At 51.6% G+C, this 17,804-nt stretch overlaps 1 protein-coding gene and 1 long non-coding RNA gene across 3 annotated transcripts; one reads left to right on the top strand and one right to left on the bottom strand.

The window, feature by feature from the left end:
- The first annotated feature begins 41 nt into the window (after positions 1-41).
- Positions 42-12,186, top strand: LOC141082893 (uncharacterized). Its single transcript, XR_012230605.1, has 2 exons — positions 42-116; positions 11,570-12,186. It is a non-coding gene; the product is annotated as an uncharacterized lncRNA (long non-coding RNA).
- Positions 12,187-12,594: 408 nt separating this feature from the next.
- SLC25A44 (solute carrier family 25 member 44) lies at positions 12,595-17,773 on the bottom strand. 2 transcript variants are annotated; one of them, XM_073566909.1, is made up of 5 exons: positions 17,647-17,773; positions 17,338-17,406; positions 14,200-14,849; positions 13,943-14,070; positions 12,595-13,671 (listed from the first exon to the last, which is right to left on the bottom strand). In XM_073566909.1, the coding sequence occupies exons 3-5, from the start codon at positions 14,819-14,821 to the stop codon at positions 13,480-13,482; spliced, it is 942 nt and encodes a 313-aa protein (XP_073423010.1). In that variant the 5' UTR covers positions 14,822-14,849; positions 17,338-17,406; positions 17,647-17,773; the 3' UTR covers positions 12,595-13,479. The 2 variants fall into 2 exon arrangements, with proteins under 2 accessions (XP_073423010.1, XP_073423009.1); XM_073566908.1 differs by having other exon boundaries at positions 17,576-17,728.
- Positions 17,774-17,804: the final 31 nt, after the last annotated feature.

The following is a 17,804-nucleotide window of genomic DNA, read 5'->3' as shown; positions in this document are numbered from 1 at the left end:
TCTTTTATAACGACGAGATCGAGATCGTGTAACAAGGGAATACTGGTCAGCGGCCTCAGATGTAACCGCAGCTGTACCCATGGTGGTCACCCAGTGACGGCGGCACCTGTTGCTAGGTAACAGGACCTGTCCTCTTGCTGCAGTCTCAGCTCCATGGCGACTGTCCTGCTCTGAGCACATATGGATTATGTCTGTAACCCAGACCGTAAGTTAGTGCAGGCTCGTAGTGTGAGACCATATAGAACTGCTGGGCGTGGTGAGGGGGCAGAATTCCCCTGCCGGGCAGCACAGTTTGGGGAAGAAATGCAATGTGCTTCTACATACCACCATGTTGTGCTGTGTATGGTGTTTTGGTTAACTGGTTGCTGTACAGTTTTGGCTGAATGTCAGCTCCTGCTTGACCGCTCCGGTAAATGGTCATGCCCTGCTGTTAGCCTCCGGCAGATGATAGTCTCCAATGGGAAGTTGCCAGTAGATAGTCGTGTCTTTAGGGACATTTCCGTAGATGGTTTACCCCTCAGGGAGTTTCCGGTGGATGGTCATGTCCGCCTGGCAGTTTCCTGCAGATGGTTGTGTCACGGGAGTTCCAGTAGATGGTCGTATCCCGCTGGAAGTTTCTGGTAGATGGTCTATCCCTCAGGGAGTTTCCGGTATATGGTGTGTCACAGTGGGAGTTTCCGGTATACGGTCATATCACCCTGGCAGTTTCCAGTAGATGGTTATGTCACTGTGGGAGTTTTCGGTAGATGGTACATGGTCTTCCCCTCAGGAAGTTTACTGTAGATGTTTGTCTCTTGAGGGGCCTTTCTGGTACATGGTCGTGTACCACTGGGAGTTTCCTGTAGATGTTCTTCCTCTCGGGGAGTTTCCGGCAGATTATTGTCTCCCTTGGCAAGTTTTCCAGTAGATAGTCAACTGTTGAGGGGCCTTTCCGGTACATGGTTGTATCCCTCTGGCAGTTTCCAGGAGATGGGTTTTCCCCTCGAAGTTTTTGGTAGACGGTTGTGTCCCACTGGGAGTTTCCCGTAGATGGTCTTCCCCTCGGGAATTTTCGGTTAGATGGTCGTGTCCCCCTGGCAGTTTCCGGTACATGGTTTACCTCTCAGGGAGGTTACTGTAGATGGTCGTCTCTTGAGGGACCCTTCCGACAGATGGTCGTGTACCGCTGGGAGTTTCGAGTAGGTGGTCTTGCCCTCTGAGTTTCCGACAGATGATCGTCTCCCATGGGAAGTTTCCAGGAGATAGTCAGCTCTTGAGGAGCCTTTCCTGTAGATGATCGTGTCCCATTGGCAGTTTCCGGGAGATGTTTTTCCGCTCAAGAAGTTTTCCGGTAGATGGTCGTGTCCCACTGTAAGTTTCTGTTAGATGTTCTTCCCCTCAGGGTGTTGTCGGTAGATGGTCGTGTCACCCTGGCAGGTTCTGGTATAGTCGCATCCCGCTGGTTGTTTCCGGTATATGGTTGTTACCCTGGCAGTTTCCGGTAGGTGGTCATGTCACGGTGGGAGTTTTCGGTAGATGGTCTTGCCCTCAGGGAGTTTCAGGTAGATGGTCGTGTCCCTCTGACTCTGCAGCCACTTGGTCGAGGTGGGAAGCCGCCGGACCTCCGTGAGGTTACCTGGGTTCTGGTGCTCCCACTCATGGTGATAGCGGCCACGACCGCGGCAATCGGGGGTAGTGCCCACTTCCCCTCGGCTCCTGACCAAGTCACCGGGTCAGGCAGACTTACCTGGCCTCATGAAATTGGAGAGGTGGGGAACTCCTGCCCTGGGGCCTTACCTGGTGGCTCAACGTCTCCTGTGAGCCCCCACCCTTCAGGGTCTGCTCCTCTCCCTGCATTGGTTCTGAACTCAGCTGCCTGGATCCATCTAGGGGTCCTGCACTTCCCTTGGCAGCTCCCCTCCAACTCTGAGTCTCCCCCCCCTCTGCAGCTTCATACCCCCTGTATTTACCACTAGAGGATAATAGATCCCAGCACACTGGCTGGTCACACCTGAGGGCATTTTCACACCTCTTGTCTGTCATAGCTGCTTTCCCTGTGCATGTATGGGAAAGTTTCAGATTTCGCTTTCACCTCCACAGCAGGCGGCACATTCAATACATTAACATTGATGGCATTAGCAGTGGACATTTGAAGACAGTCTATGGGAGCTGAACTTGGGGGTTCAGTGGCCACATACTGGGACACTATACACCCCAAATCGGTCCCAAGCAAAACATTGGTGAGAATATTTGCCGATACCCCACCTCCCGCATTCCTTTCCTGGCGCCCCACTCCAAATACAACTTGGCAACGGGCAGCGCCAGTCCGACGCCACCAATCCCGGAGATGGAGAGGGTATTTACGGGTACCAAATCCCGGGGAGACACTACGTCAGTCCTTACAAGGGTCATCTCAGCGCCAGTGTTCCGCAGTCCCATATCCGCTGCGCGGCTGATGGTGACGGGTTGGTAATTGTCAAGGGACCTACCACCACCCTCTCCCACACACAAAACAGTGGATGGTTTCTGGGACGGGACCTTATGGCACTGGGGACACATGGCCTTGAAGTATCCTGGTTAGTTACAATGATGACATCGGCGGGGGTCCACCTCTTACCCAGAGAGGTGCGCCCCCTGCATTCTAGGGGCCAGGGAAACGGGCAGGATTGGTCTTACCCACTCTTGGCAGATCTCATAAGGGCCTGCATGTGGTCAGCCCAGGTGTCTTTTGGGCCCCTCTGTAGGCTATGGAACTTCCTGCGGTAAGACTCCGGGGTGAGATTGAACTGCTGGATCAGGGCCTGTTTGATGCTGTCGTAGTCCTGCTAATCCCAGGCAGGTAAGTCCCCCAGGATGTTCAGGGACTTACCCCTCAAACGGGGGTCAGGTACTTGGCCAACTGACCCAGGGCCAAATGGTGTTGGCGGCAGGGCCGCTCAAAGGCCAGCAGAAATGAGTCCAAGTCTCCGTCCTTTACTAACAAGGGGAAGTCCTCAGAGCGGACTTTGCAAGACTTGGGTTTCCTGAGGTGCTGCAGTATCCGATGGGGACCGGTGCCAAGCTATCTCTAGCTGGTGCTCACGTTGCACAGCTTCACAGTGTTCTGTGGCCTCCCGCTCTGCATGGTGCTTTGCAGTTTCACGGTCTTGCCAGTGCTCTGCAGCTTCACGACGTTCTGTAGCCTCCCACTCTGCCTGGCGTTCCCACACTGCCAGGAGTTTGTCACAGGTGGCCTAGTCCTGAGTGTTGAAACTGGCCATAGCCACTTGCAGGAGAGCATGCGATCCTGCTTGCCTGTGGTGGGCAAGTGAGGGGCAGTCCGCTGCAGGACTGAGTACAGGTGCCAGGCTCCTTGCCTGGACTCCCCATCGCCTTGAACACAATGGTCCACCTCCTCCTCTCCATCGACCATAGCATTGGCCATTCCCCGGGTTTGGGACCTGGTGCCAATGGCCATCTTTGCACTCTTTGGTTACTGACACAGAGCTGCGACCCGTGAACCCACAAACCTTATTTCCACGACGTCCACCTGACAGCACCATGGAGGACGTCCTCCTCCTCACATGGACAGGAAAGCACACGAGAGGTTAAAAGGCCCCGTCCCACCCCTTTCCCTCAGTGTCTTTCCTGTCCCTGCACGGAGGGACATACGAGAGGAGCAGGAAGATTACCTGAGGGCGCAGGGGGATCGGGCGGCCGGTCCAATCCTTCCCCCTGTCAGGATGCCCAGGGCCGACACTTCCCGGTGGGGAGTCCCTCTGCCCCAAAGCCAGGAGCAGGACGTCGCTCCTGGAGAAAGCTGCTCCTCCCGGTGGGAGGCTCTCGGCTCCAGGCCGCGCGGCAGTCGCCCGGGTCCCCGCACGCAGCCGGCGGTGTGGGCGCCGGCGATAGAGAACCCGGGGCAGCTGGAAGCCGGGTCCCCGCAGAAAGCCGGATGGGCGCCGCCATTGCAGGACGCTCGGTGGGCGGGGCTTCAGAGCAGGAAGCGGAAGTGGCCGGCGCGCGGCGATGACATCACGCGCCGATTTGAAAACGGCGCGCCAGCAGCCTGGGCACGCTAGCAGCTCAGTGCACGCCAGCAGCTCGGCGCGCCAGCAGCTCTCACCGCACGCCAGCAGCTCACCGCACACCAGCAGCCCCCCCCGACAGAGGTTAAGGACTCGGTAATGGCGGGAGGAAGTACAGGCCTCCAGATCCAGTCTCTCACGGCAGCAGTCCCCTAGTCCGGGGCCAAGCCAGAAGCGGCCGAGGTGGGAGATGGATCTAGCCTCGGAGACAAGCTCGCCTGAGGGGTCAGACCCCCGGGACTTGGATCCCGAGGAGGGGGAGATCCCGACTGACAGGAGGGACCAAGGCAGGAAATACCTGTTTAAGTTAGAGGACACCGAGGACTTGGTGCAGGTGGTAAGGAACACCATACAGATAGAGGATGTTCCAAAACCGCAGTCCCGACAGGACCTGATGTTTGGGGGACTGGTCGCTCGGAAACAAACTGTGTTCCCCGTAAGCGAACACATTAAGACAATGGTCCTAGAAGAATGGAAAGAGGCAGAACGGCGACTCGTACTGTCTCGGGACTTTAAGAGCCGACTGCCCTTTGACCCAGAGGAAACACGATTGTGGGAGGAAATTCCTAAAATCGATGTTCCTGTAGCTAGGGTGACCAAAAAAATCGCCATCCCCTTCGAGGACTCATCAAGTCTCAGAGACCCAATGGACCGGAAGGCGGATATTCTATAAAAGAGAACATGGGAATCGGCAGCTGCCCTTACTAAGGTTAACATAGCAGCCACCTCAGTGGCCAGGTCCATGTTCCTATGGGTGGGGCAGTTGGAAGAGCATTTATCCAACAAGACCCCTAGATCTGAGATCCTAGCTTCCCTCCCTCTGATGAAATCAGCCACTGCGTTCCTTTCAGATAGGTCGGCCGAGTCAGTAAGATTCGCAGCCAGAAAGCTCCCTTTCCAACGCAGCTAGGCGAGCGGTTTGGCTGAAGTCTTGGTCTGGGGATAACGCTTCAAAGGCAAAGCTTTGCTCCATCCCCTTTTCAGGCTCAAGGGTGTTCGGGCCAGCTCTAGATAGCATCCTAGAGCAGGTGTCTGACAAAAACAAGGTTTCCAGAAGAAAAACCCAAGCGTCCCCAGTCCTTTCATAGAGGGTCCTTTTTCAGGAGACAGACCGATTTTAGGAGCCAGGGTAGATCCAACAGGGGCTCCTTTAGAAACACTCAGAGCCAAGGGGGGAGAAGCAAAGCCCCTCTTTTTGCGTCATCCTCCAGGTCTAGAAGGCAATGACGCCATAGGTGTCGGGGGGAAGACTGCGATTCGCAGCAAGGTGGCGCCAGGTAACCCAGAACCGGTGGGTCCTCAGAACCATCACAGAAGGGTACAGCATAGAATGTTATTCCCCTCCCCCCGACAGATACATCGCCCCCCCCGTAGTCCCGGAAGACTCTACCATGTGGGCAGATCTACAGGACCTGCTCAGGTCAGAGGTCTTAGTGCCAGTTCCGCAGCAGGAGAGGGGAAAAGGTCATTACTCTTCCCTATTCTCCATTACAAAACCATCTGGCGAGGCCAGAACAATCATAAACTTAAAACCCCTAAATGCCTGGGTGGTATACAAAAGGTTTAGAATGGAAACAATACGCTCAGCGATTCAACTTATAGACAGGAATGCCGTCATGTGTACTCTGGACCTGAAGAGTGCATACTATCAGGTCCCCATCCATCCCTCATCTCAAAGCTTATTAAGATTCGCAATCAGTCTACCATCCCGGACCTGCCACTTCCAGTGCCTTCCGTTCGGGCTGGCTTCGGCCCCCCGAATATTTACAAAGCTGGTAGCGGAGGTGGTAGCCTACCTGAGAAAGCAGGGAGTCATTATAATACCGTATCTAGACGACTTTCTCCTAGTCGCAGGATCAGAAGAAAGGCTCATTCAGGACATGAGCCAAACGATCAGAACACTGGAGTATCTCGGCTGGCTGATCAACGACCAGAAGTCAGACCTAAAGCCAGAAAGCAGGAAGATCTTCCTGGGAGTCCTTCTGGATTCAAGAGACAGAATATCCTGGCTACCGAGAAAAAAGCAGCAGACAATTCAAGACAGAGTCAAGGGACTACTGAGACATCGCTCCTCCATAAGAGGTGCAATGGAAGTTCTGGGTCTGATGACGGCTTGCATTCCATGCATCAGATGGGCCCAGTCCCATTCGAGGCCCCTGCAAAAGGAAATCCTCGCAGGATGGAACAGGCGTCAGGATTCTCTCGACGGGCCCATATCCTTACCAGACACGGTAAGAAGATCCCTGCGGTGGTGGATACAGCCCCAGAACTTACAGGTGGGTGTGCTATGGACAACCTCGCCGTACGTGGTAATCACCACAGACGCCAGTACGTGGGGATGGGGAGCCCACGTAGAAGGGAGAATTTTTCAGGGAAGATGGCCGGTCAGCATCAGAAGCAGATCCTCCAACTTCAGGGAGCTCTATGCGGTCTGGGAAGCCCTGCGTCAGAACCGGTCGGTAGTGAGAAATCGACATGTCCGGCTATTGTCTGACAACACAATGGCAGTCTCATTCCTGAAGCACCAGGGAGGTCCGAGACATCGACCACTCCAGGCACTCGCAGGACGAATATTCACCTGGGCAGAAGAGGTGGTCCTCTCCATAACGGCAATCCACCTAGCGGGTTCTCAGAACGTAGTACCAGACTATCTAAGCAGACAGCGGGTCAGCCCGACAGAGTGGGAACTAAACGAAGAAATCTTCCATCAGCGTTGGGGGACCCCAGTATAGACCTGTTTGCAAACCCGGAAGAACTCAAAGGTCGCCAGATTCTACTCCTTGAACCCAGCAGACCACCCGGACGGAGTAGATGCCCTGAGCCAGGCCTGGACGGAAACCCTCTTGTATGCATTCCCACCACTGGCGCTGATACCGGCGGTACTCAGGAAGATCTGCGAGGACCACGCGTCGGTGATATTAATAGTGCCATACTGGCCAAAGAGAAGCTGGTTTCCGCTGCTAGGAGCCATGGCAGTAGGAAACCGAGTCGAGCTACCCCTGAAGGGAGATGTTATCCACCAGGGGCCGATTTGCCATCCAGACCCAGCAAGGCTACGCCTCTCGGCATGGATCCTGAAAGGGACATCCTGAGAGCAAAGGGCTTATCCGAGCAGGTCATATCCACTCTACTGGCTAGCAGGAAACCGGTAACATCCGCAATCTACAGAAAAATATGGAAGAGATTCTGCCTGGAAGGTGGCAGGTCCGACCTCTCGGCAGGTACCCCTGACCTCCCTAGTGTCCTAGACTTTCTGCAGTCGGGATATAATAAGGGGCTTAAACCCAGCACGTTAAAGGTCCAGATCTCGGCTTTGAGCGCCTTCGACTACCCTTTAGCCTCCCATCCTTGCGTGGTAAGATTCATAAAGGCCACGCAGCGTCTTCGCCCCACAATTAGGCAGCTCACCCCGCCCTGGGACCTCGGCCTGGTACTCAGCTCTTTATGTAGGGAGACCTACATGCCTAGTGATAGAATGTCCATTTCGACTCTCTCTCGGAAGACGGCTTTCCTTGTAGCCATCACCACGGCCAAAAGAATAGGGGAGATCCAGGCCCTGTCCACCAAGGATCCATATCTCCAGATCAGAGACGATCATATAACCTTAAGATTAGATCCGGCTTTTATCCCCAAGGTAGCCTCTTACCAGAATATAAATCAGGAGATAGTGCTACCATCCTTCTGCAGCAATCCCCGCAATGAGAAAGAACAGCGTCTCCACTCCCTAGACGTAAGACGGGCAGTTATAAGCTATCTAGAGGCCACCAATGACTGGCGTATTGACTGAAACCTGTTCATCCTCTTCGGGGGTAAAAATAGGGGGAGAAAAGCCTCTCAGGCGTCCATCGCAAGATGGATCACATCAGTAATTTCAGACGCCTACCAGTCGGAAGGCGCCAACCCACCAGATACCTTAAGGGCCCACTCTACTAGGGCAGTTTCAGCCTCCTGGGCCGAGCGTGCAGGTGCCTCAGTCGAGCAGATTTGTAGAGCGGCAACTTGGGCCAGCCTGAATACATTTTGCAAGCACTACAAACTTGACGTGCTATCAGGCCAACATACCGCATTTGGAAGAAAAGTTCTCCAGGCGATGATCCCACCCTGAGGAGGTGCTTTGGTACTCTCCATGGTGCTGTCAGGTGGACTACCTGGAAAATAGGTATTAGACCTACCGGTAATGATGTTTCCAGGAGTCCATCCTGACAGCATGGGTAGTTCCCTCCCGGATAGGTTGTTATGTTAAGTTATGTCATATGATGTAATATGATGATACCATTAAAAGAGTTATAGCATTATCCACGCTGTGGTACTTGTTAAGTCACTGAGGGAAAGGGGTGGGACGGGGCCTTTTAACCTCTCGTGTGCTTTCCTGTCCCTGTAAGGAGGAGGAGGACGTCCTCCATGGTGCTGTCAGGATGGACTCCTGGAAACATCATTACCGGTAGGTCTAATACCTATTTTTTTGCACTCTGACAGTCTAGTGCTGGGATGATCTTAAGACCCCAGCAGCAAAAGCTACCGCTGGTAGTCTTTAGTGTCTGGGAGTAGGGGTCCCACACACACCATATTATCTCGTTCCTACTGCTGTGCCACCACTTGTAAGGAAAACACACAAGAGCCGGGGGATACAGAGATCACCCCGCCGTCATCAATCTGTGACGGAGCTTACAGTCGCAGCTCTCTGGCGCCTCCTTTACCCTCAGGTCAGGCAGGGAACTGAACCTAGGATAAGTAGTCGCCGGAGAGGCTGCCTGTCACGTACTGGTTATCGCAGCACTCTGCAATGAGGGCGGTATATATATCACCAGTCCCAGACCAGGAATATATATATATATATATATATATATATATATATATATATATATATATATATATATATATATATATATATATATATAAACCTCCAGTCCATCACTGCCAGGATCCCCCAATAACACCAGAACTGTATGATGCCACCAGTTCCTCTTAGATATAAGACCGGTACGTTAACAAGTTTATATTGGGTCAGAAACCAACCCCAAGTAGACGTGCCTTCCATGGCAGAACAAAGACAGCTGCTAAATGTGCTTTTAACCCCTAGTTCGCCCCCTCCCATATTTGACACCGCCCCTCTGGTTTGGACTGAATTCTTCCTTGACCTCCTAGGTGAAATAATTCCCAATATCTAGGATGGGTCATAACTTCCTAATGGGAGGTCCAAACGGGACAACTGACGTTTCGACTGGTTTGTTGGGGCTGGACCGATATGGAGAGTCCAAACTTGGGTCGGCTAAGTGGTTTTGGAGAGCCAGTCTCAATAGCTCGGTATTCGGGACCACTAGAGAAATATGATATGGAGGGGTGCGTTGCAGAGGGCTCGCAGGGTTCTGGTGGTATATTGGACTTAACCCTGAGAGTCATGGTACTCCCATAATTCATCTCTGGGTGTCGGTGCCCAAGTGTCTGCAGTTTTCCCTTGATAGCTAATTAATTTTGTCCGCCTTGCAAAAAAGAAAGAAGGGGGTCCTAGCTCTGCTCATCGTCTTCATTAACATGTGGCCTCTAATTCTCTGGCCAAATGGCAAAGTTCTGTTCTTGTGGGGATCTGTGTACTTTTCCCAAGGATGAGGGGGCCACTTCAGGAGTGGAGGGAGATCTCTGGACAATATATTGGGCCTGAACTAATAAATCCAATATGGAGTCTCCCTCGTCCCTCACAAGGGGCCTTTCCGGTAGATGGTCGTGTCCCGCTGGCAGTTTCCTGTAGAGGGTCTTCCTCTCGGGGAGTTTCCGGCGGATGATCGTCTCCCATGGGAAGTTTTCCAGTAGACAGTCATCTCTTGAGGGGCATTTCCGATAGATGGTCGTGTTCCCCTGACAGTTTCCGGTAGATGGTCATGTCCCGCTGGGAGTTTCCGGTAAGTGGTTGTCTCCCGCAGGGAGTTTCCAGTTCATGGTCTTCCCCTCAGAGTTTACTGTAGCTGGTCATCTCGAGGGGCCATTCCGGTAGATGGTCGGGTACCGCTGGAAGTTTGTTAGATGTTTTTTTCCCCTCAGGGAGTTTCCGTCAGATGATCATCTCCCATGGGAAGTGTCTAGTATATAGTCATCTCTTGAGGGGCCTTTCCGGTAGATGGTTGTGTCCTGCTGGGAGTTTCCAGTAGATGGTCATCTCTTGAAGGGAGTTTGCAGAATATGGTTGTCTCCTGTAGATGGTTGGAGCCTGCAGGGCCTTTCTGGCCATCTCCTGAGTGGAGTTTCCAGTAGATGGTCGGAGTCCGCAGGGAGATTATCACCTTTTGTATTTTGCTAGGTTTGTTCTAAAAATTGCTCAAGTCTGGGCATTTGCTGAATTGTCTCATGGCTGCCGAAACCCACTCTCAGCACATAGGGAAGGATGGCAGCCTGTCAGTAAAGTGACTGTACCCCAAATTATTGAAGAAGTCAACTGGAAAGATGTCAAGACATGCAGCCTGTGATACCACACATTGGTTCGAGTGACCATGCTGTCTTGTTCATCACTAAGAACACTGGATGATCAGAACTGGTGTACAGAGTTATGGATAAGCTGGCTCAGAGGAATCGTTTTCCAAAAGCCGTCTGTCTTATACAAGAAGTCCAGAACTATATTTTCCACAAGATTCAAAATACACAAAAGGACGCTTGGACGTGAGAGTCCCTTACCTGATTAAGACACTGGCTGGCAGAGGCACAGTGATGGGGCAGTTTTCCACCCCCCCCAATTATGGAAGACGAGTGATTTGAGCAGGGCCGCCATCAGGGCATTACTGCCCTGACTGGCGTATGGGGCCCGGCGGGCAGAGGGGGCCCGGTCTCCTCTCACCGGGCCCCTACCGGCAGGTAAACCGGAACCTGGCTAGCGGCGCTGCTGGCGGCAGCTAAACGCTATTGACATGCGGGCCCGGCGGCCCGCACGTCCATAGTTAACAGCTGCCAGCCAATTGGAGGCTGGCAGCTGACGTCAGCCGTAGCACGCACCTCGCCGGCGTCTGACGTCAGTGTCAGTCGCCGGCTAGAGCGCGCTGCAGCGTGGAGGGACGGAGGGAGAATTGGCCGCCGCTGGACCGCAGCCAGGTAAGAACTTTTTTTTTTTTTTTTTTTGACAGCGGCGATCCAGGGGGCCCGGGGGCAGTGCTGAACATGGGGGCAGAATGGAGATACGGGGCATGATTGGAGACAGAGCGCACAGGATCATGGGGCAGGATGGATATCATATGGGGGCACAATGGATACTCATGAGGACGGGATGGGAGAACATATGGCTAAAGCCGGGAATGAGACACACAGGGGTCAGGATGGGGGATATTATTACCATAGGGGCTAATTAAGGGATATTATTACTGCAGTGATGTATTTATTTTTTTGAGAATACTGTTTTAAATGGGGGGGGGGGGGGGGAGGGCGGTCCTGTTACTGTGCAGAGCGACACTGTCGCCTTTTTTTCTTCATGTGGTGTAATGTAGATGTTGGGAAAAAATGTGTTCTGCAAGCGGAGCTCTAGCTAACCGTGTTATTTCCTGCAGAGACGAGTCCTGGCTGAAAGACGAGTCCTGGCTGAAAGACGTGATGGCGATCTGTGCTGGATGAATGAAAAGCAAGGATGAAGGACTTCACCTAGAGACATCACTGGTGATGAGTTAGTGTGTTGCCTGTACACTGACACTATACACTGTATACTATATATACAGAGGTCCTGTGTATAATGTCACCAGTGATCACTGTTACCTGTACAATATATACAGAGCTCCTGTGTATAATGTCATTGATCAATATATTACCTGTACACAGACGCTGCATACTAAATACAGATCTCCTGTGTATAATGCCACTTATGGTGATAGTATTGTTTTTTTTTTTTATTAATGATCAGTATTGTAGTATTCAGTCACCATCTGGTGGTAATATGTGGTCTGGTCATGGTGCGGTGGTATTTGTTCCGTGTATGTGATATTATTCGGTCACTATGGTAGTAATATGTGGTCTGGTCATGGTGTGGCGGTATTTGTTCCTTGTATGTGGTATTATAGGTCACTATGTGGTGGTAATATGCGGTCTGGACATGGTATAGCGGTATTTGTTCCTTGTATGTGATATTATTGGTCATTTTAAAAATTGAAAAATAAATAAAAATATACCTAAAGCGTATTGCATATTTTAATAAATATTTAATAGGTTACAGTAGAGTAGGGCCTGGCCAAAAGTGTCTACCCTGTTATGGTGGCAACTTAAAAAAAAATATTTGTCCAAAGCAAAAGCTGTCGACTATATGTGTGATCTGGTGATGGGAACTGTTAATGTGTGATAAGTGGAGTTTTTCCAAGAGAGAGCGGTGGGACTGTGGACAGTTTGAGGGGTGGAGGCGGGACTGGGTGGAGCCTGGGCGGAGTCTCAAGGGGGCCCCGAAATTCCTAGTGGCAGCCCTGGATTTGAGAATCGAGGTGATGACTTGTCCCCAAACTCTGAAATCTTTAACAGGTTACCCATCTCTGCGATTCAGAGAGACTGCAAGCAGTAACCCAAAGGACCTCTGCTGCCTAAGGTGGAGCCCAACCCTACCCCAAAATATACTTTTATTTTAGCTTTCTTAATTTGACATTTATTATCCAAAAGGGAAGGGATTTATTTAACAGAACAAAAAAGATAAGAAAAGGGTCAATTGATAAAACAGGTTATTTCCTTGGAAGTCATCACCTATAGGGAAACAGCAAAATCCACATCCCCACTATCGTTAGTAGGATCTAGACCGGCTGTATACACACGTAGGTACAAATACAAGAGGTCATACAGGAGCAGATCGGACCTCATCAATCCCTCTGTCATCATCTGACCAAACTTAAGTTTAATAACCTGCACCACATTCAGGACGAGGGGATAATCATTAACCACTGCACGGAGAAGGGGAAGAAAAAGACAAATGAAAAGACAAATACAGAATAAACTAAAAACAAAAAAGGCAAAACATTAAAAAAGAAAAAGCCACCATAAAAAAATATTTTCATCCAGTGAATGACAAGGCCTCATCGTTCTACCATGTGTAAACTCGCCCCCGGATTTGGCAATCATAAAAATAAAATATCAGTCGTGTAGCGCTCGGTATAAAAGACTCCAGGTTGTTCTAAAAACATAAAAGGAATAAAGAGAAGGCCGTCGCGTGTTCCCACAAAATCATCTTGGTGGTCAAATTGGAGAAAAATCCACACTGATGTCAAATTCCCGGTGGAACCACAAGGAGCACCAGTGAAGTGGTTTTCTTGATAAGACGGCAGCCGGTCCTGACGTTATAAGATACGGTCCATGTGCACATTACACAAAATAAATATATACACACGTTGTGTACTTTCCAGTGAAATCGTAAGTCCTTTGTCGTGTTCTCCACTGTCTTGGGTGCATCACCCACATATATAGACGTAGTACCACCACTATAGAGGTACAGTCACCAGTGTCTGGAGTCCACCAGCTCCGGGCGGAGGCTCAGCTTCTTCAGAGTCTCATAGCCTACCACTATAACAATGGTGGATGGGGTGGATGAAATAATCCGAGCGGAGAGGCCTTTGGTCAGACCCCAGGGTCCCTCCTCAACCATGAGCTGCCGAAACGTGTTAATAATTGAGCTTTTCCCTTCCACCTGCAATAAAAAAGTGAAAGATTATATTCCAGTACAAACATAGAAGAAAACAATTACTGTAATTCTGCTCCCAAGGTTCAATATTGGGGGCATTGTGGCCTCTCCTGGTGATGCAAGAAAGATCTGACCATCAGCTCTGGATAGGAGTGGAGGACAGGATTGCGATAGCAGCAGACTAAACTCCCATATACGCTGGATGGGGCTAGGTTGTTTACTAGCTGCAAAGTAACTAAGCTTCTCCCAACTAGTCCATTTCCTGCCATGTCTTTACCTGCACACGGGCTCTTATGACGTCCATCGGGTTAGTGATGGTCGATGCTGTGGCTGCAGCCAGTGGGCCGGAGATGGCCTGAAGCAAGAGGTGAGGACAGTCCTGGGGCGTCAAGCGGGACAGTTGTTCTAGAAGAGCGACAACAAGAATCAACATCAGGAGCACGGGCAGCACCTTCTCCCAACATCTCTGGTGACTAGATAGGTGGTATTCTCTGTGATGTCACCTCTGCTCTCTAGCGTGTACTTAGGACCTACCTGCGTAGAAGTGATAGAATGGCCACCAGACGGCGCTGTTGGGGATGTAGGTGAGCAGCGAGGCCACATATCCTCGGTAAAAGCCTTTCAGACCATCAGCCTTGAAGATTTGCAGGATGATGTCCTTGGTCTGTCCGAACATCACGGCTCGTTTCCGGTCGTTGGCTTGTACACGGAATCGGCCCATACTCTCACCCACCCGCTGCATCATGAGGTGCTGGGAAATAACGTCGATGGGCACAGTGATGCTCTGGGCTACCAGTGATGCGGAGCCTCCCGCCACCAGCGACTTCACAGTGTTGCTGCTGCTGTACTGCGAGACGTATTTGCGGGTCAGTTCGTAGGTGGTGACGTAGCACTGGCCGGAGATCAGGGTGAAGGTATTCACCAAAAATCCACGGTAAAGTCCAGCCGCACCTTCTGACCGCAGGATCTTCACAAAGGCGTCAAACGTTCCATTGTACAGACTCTTCCCCTTCTGGACCTGAAGACGTGTCCGGATCAGAGTGAAGGGGTAAACGCTGACCCGGATCATCATGGTCATACACACCCCGAACACATAGAACTTCTTCTTGTCCAGATGCTCCCACTCTATGATCTGGATATTCCTCTTGTCCTCCATGTCTCCCAGAGGAAGAAGTCACCTCCACCTGCCGAGAGAGCAACATACAGCTGGTATAACCCGGTCGCCTCCTGTATATAGTTACATATGTACAGCTGGTGTAACCCGGTCGCCTCCTGTATATAATTACATATGTACAGCTGGTGTAACCCGGGCGTCTCCTGTATATAATTATATATGTACAGCTGGTATAACCTGGGTATCTCCTGCAGGCCCGGATTCGTAATATGCCGAACCGGGCAGATTCCCGGTGGGCCGGTGGCTCTCAACTAGGAAATGGGCCGCCGGCCCTTTAAAACCTTTGACTAGGCCCTGTGTGCGCGCTCCCTCTCATTGCATGCGCTGACAAGGGCCGCATCTGCCGGCGTCAGTGCACCCCACGTCCGTGACTGCTGCCCTCCTCAGTGCAGGCAAGAAGGAGAGCTCGCGCCGCACACTGGACCTTGTCAGAAGTTTGAAAAGGCCGCTGCAGCACGCACAGGACTCATGCCTCTGTCTGACGCTGGAAAGTACCAGCGTCAGAGAACAGTGGAGAGAGCCAGCAGCACGCAAGATTAAAGGTAATACCTGCCTGTGAGTGCTGTGCTTCCAGGGAGAGCTAGGGAAGCAGCTCAAGTCAGCACGGTGACATCATCTTCTGCTCTGATCTGCATCGGGGGAGGTGACGGGACAGAGCTGCTGTGAGCACTAGAACCTGAGGAGCTGCATATGGACATCAGGCTCCTCTGCACCACAGAAGAGAGAGTGTGCGCGCACGGTATCTGTAGTGTGTGCGGCATCTGTAATGTGTGAGTGTGTAATGTGTGTGCGGCATCTGTAATGTGTGAGTGTGTAATGTGTGTGCGGCATGTGTAATGTGTGTGCGGCATGTGTAATGTGTGTGCGGCATGTGTAATGTGTGTGCGGCATGTGTAATGTGTGTGCGGCATGTGTAATGTGTGTGCGGCATCTGTAATGTGTGAGTGTGTAATGTGTGTGCGGCATCTGTAATGTGTGAGTGTGTAATGTGTGTGCGGCATCTGTAATGTGTGAGTGTGTAATGTGTGTGCGGCATCTGTAATGTGTGAGTGTGTAATGTGTGTGCGACATCTGTAATGTGTGAGTGTGTAATGTGTGTGCGGCATCTGTAATGTGTGAGTGTATAATGTGTGTGCGGCATCTGTAATGTGTGAGTGTGTAATGTGTGTGCGGCATCTGTAATGTGTGAGTGTGTAATGTGTGTGCGGCATCTGTAATGTGTGTGTGTGTAATGTGTGTGCGGCATCTGTAATGTGTGTGTGTGTAATGTGTGTGCGGCATCTGTAATGTGTGTGCGGCATCTGTAATGTGTGAGTGTGTAATGTGTGTGCGGCATCTGTAATGTGTGAGTGTGTGCGGCATCTGTAATGTGTGAGTGTGTGCGGCATCTGTAATGTGTGTGGCATCTGTAGTGTGTAATGTGTGTGCGGCATCTGTAGTGTGTGTGTGCGTGTAATGTGTGTGCGGTATCTGTAATGTGTGTGCGTGTAATGTGTGTGCGGCATCTGTAATGTGTGAGCGTGTAATGTGTGTGCGGCATCTGTAATGTGTGAGCGTGTAATGTGTGTGCGGCATCTGTAATGTGTGTGTGGCATCTGTAGTGTGTAATGTGTGTGAGTGTGTAATGTGTGTGCGGCATCTGTAGTGTGTGAGTGTGTAATGTGTGTGCGGCATCTGTAGTGTGTGAGTGTGTAATGTGTGTGCGGCATCTGAAGTGTGTGTGCGGTATCTGTAGTGTGTGTGCGGTATCTGTAGTGTGTGTGTGTAATGTGTGTGCGGTATCTGTAGTGTGTGTGTGTAATGTGTGTGCGGTATCTGAAGTGTGTGTGCGGTATCTGTATAGTGTGAGTGTGTAATGTGTGCGCGGCATCTGTAGTGTGTAATGTGTGTGTGCGGTATCTGTAATGTGTGAGTGTGTAATGTGTATGCGGTATCTAAAGTGTGTGCGGTATCTGTATAGTGTGAGTGTGTAGTGCGTGAGCGGCGTCTGTAGTGCGTGAGCGGCGTCTGTAGTGCGTGAGCGGCGTCTGTAGTGCGTGAGCGGCGTCTGTAGTGCGTGAGCGGCGTCTGTAGTGCGTGAGCGTGTAATGTGTGTGCAGTGAGGACATTCATTGTATGTGGGCTGAATTTTTTTGTGCCAGGGCTGCTTTTTGGTCCCGGTCCTGATCTTCTGTATATAATTATATATGTACAGCTGGTGTAACCTGGGAATCTCCGGTATAACCCGGGTGTCTCCTGTGTATAATTAGCTATACACAGGGGCATTATCTATAGTGATGCAGTAGTGTACACCGATTGCCCCGTTATCTCAGGCACCATCTCCTGCTGATCTGATCCACCTTTCTCAATCACCCTCCCCCCCAGACTCTGGGTAACCTTTTCAGGTGTGGCTCCTGGGATGGTGGGAAATGTGGTTCATTGCACAGCTCTCATCATGTGGTGTCATGTATGAGGTCCACGGACCCTGCAGCAGCTGTAGGGGCCACACACCCGCTTACCTCTCACAGGGCACCGTCCTCCGGGGGGCGCAGCACCATCATCCTTGGCAGAGGCTGCAAACACATCACCTGATGAGATACAGACACAGCTTAGATACAGCAGTCAGAAACACCCCTGATGTCTCAGCACGTCCTGGGAGCTCCTGGTTGGGACTTAACGTCCTAAAGCAGGACAGCCGATACTGTGCTTCCACAGGACATGCTGGGACTTGTAGCTCAACAGCAGTGGAAGGTATACCATGCTCCTCAGGACATGCTGAGGGTTGTAGTGCGCATGAAAGGCTCATGGCCTTCCCCCGGCTGCGGTACCTCTCCCTTCGCTCCACGTGTGCACCGGTACTAGTTGCAGCCGCTCCTCCGCCCTCTCTTCCTGGGGACACCTTGCTCCACCACTCGCCTGCGCCCCACAACCGGAAGCCAAGGGCCCGACTGGCGCAGCCAATTACAGCGCTGCGTTGCATCACGTG

This window comes from Dendrobates tinctorius, unplaced genomic scaffold (assembly GCF_039654945.1).
Source record: "Dendrobates tinctorius isolate UK_male_01 unplaced genomic scaffold, ASM3965494v1 ptg000019l, whole genome shotgun sequence".
Classification (NCBI taxonomy): Eukaryota; Metazoa; Chordata; class Amphibia; order Anura; family Dendrobatidae; genus Dendrobates; species Dendrobates tinctorius.
This window is presented reverse-complemented; position numbering and strand designations above follow the sequence as displayed.

Excerpts from the sequence above, each read along its gene's own strand:
- SLC25A44 (XM_073566909.1), bottom strand. The coding sequence starts at position 14,821 with ATGGAGGACAAGAGGAATATCCAGATCATAGAGTGGGAGCATCTGGAC. Across the intron at positions 14,071-14,199 it reads ATTCTATCACTTCTACGCAG|AACAACTGTCCCGCTTGACG; the intron begins GTAGGTCCTAAG and ends TCGCTCTTCTAG. Across the intron at positions 13,672-13,942 it reads TCATAAGAGCCCGTGTGCAG|GTGGAAGGGAAAAGCTCAAT; the intron begins GTAAAGACATGG and ends TTTTTATTGCAG.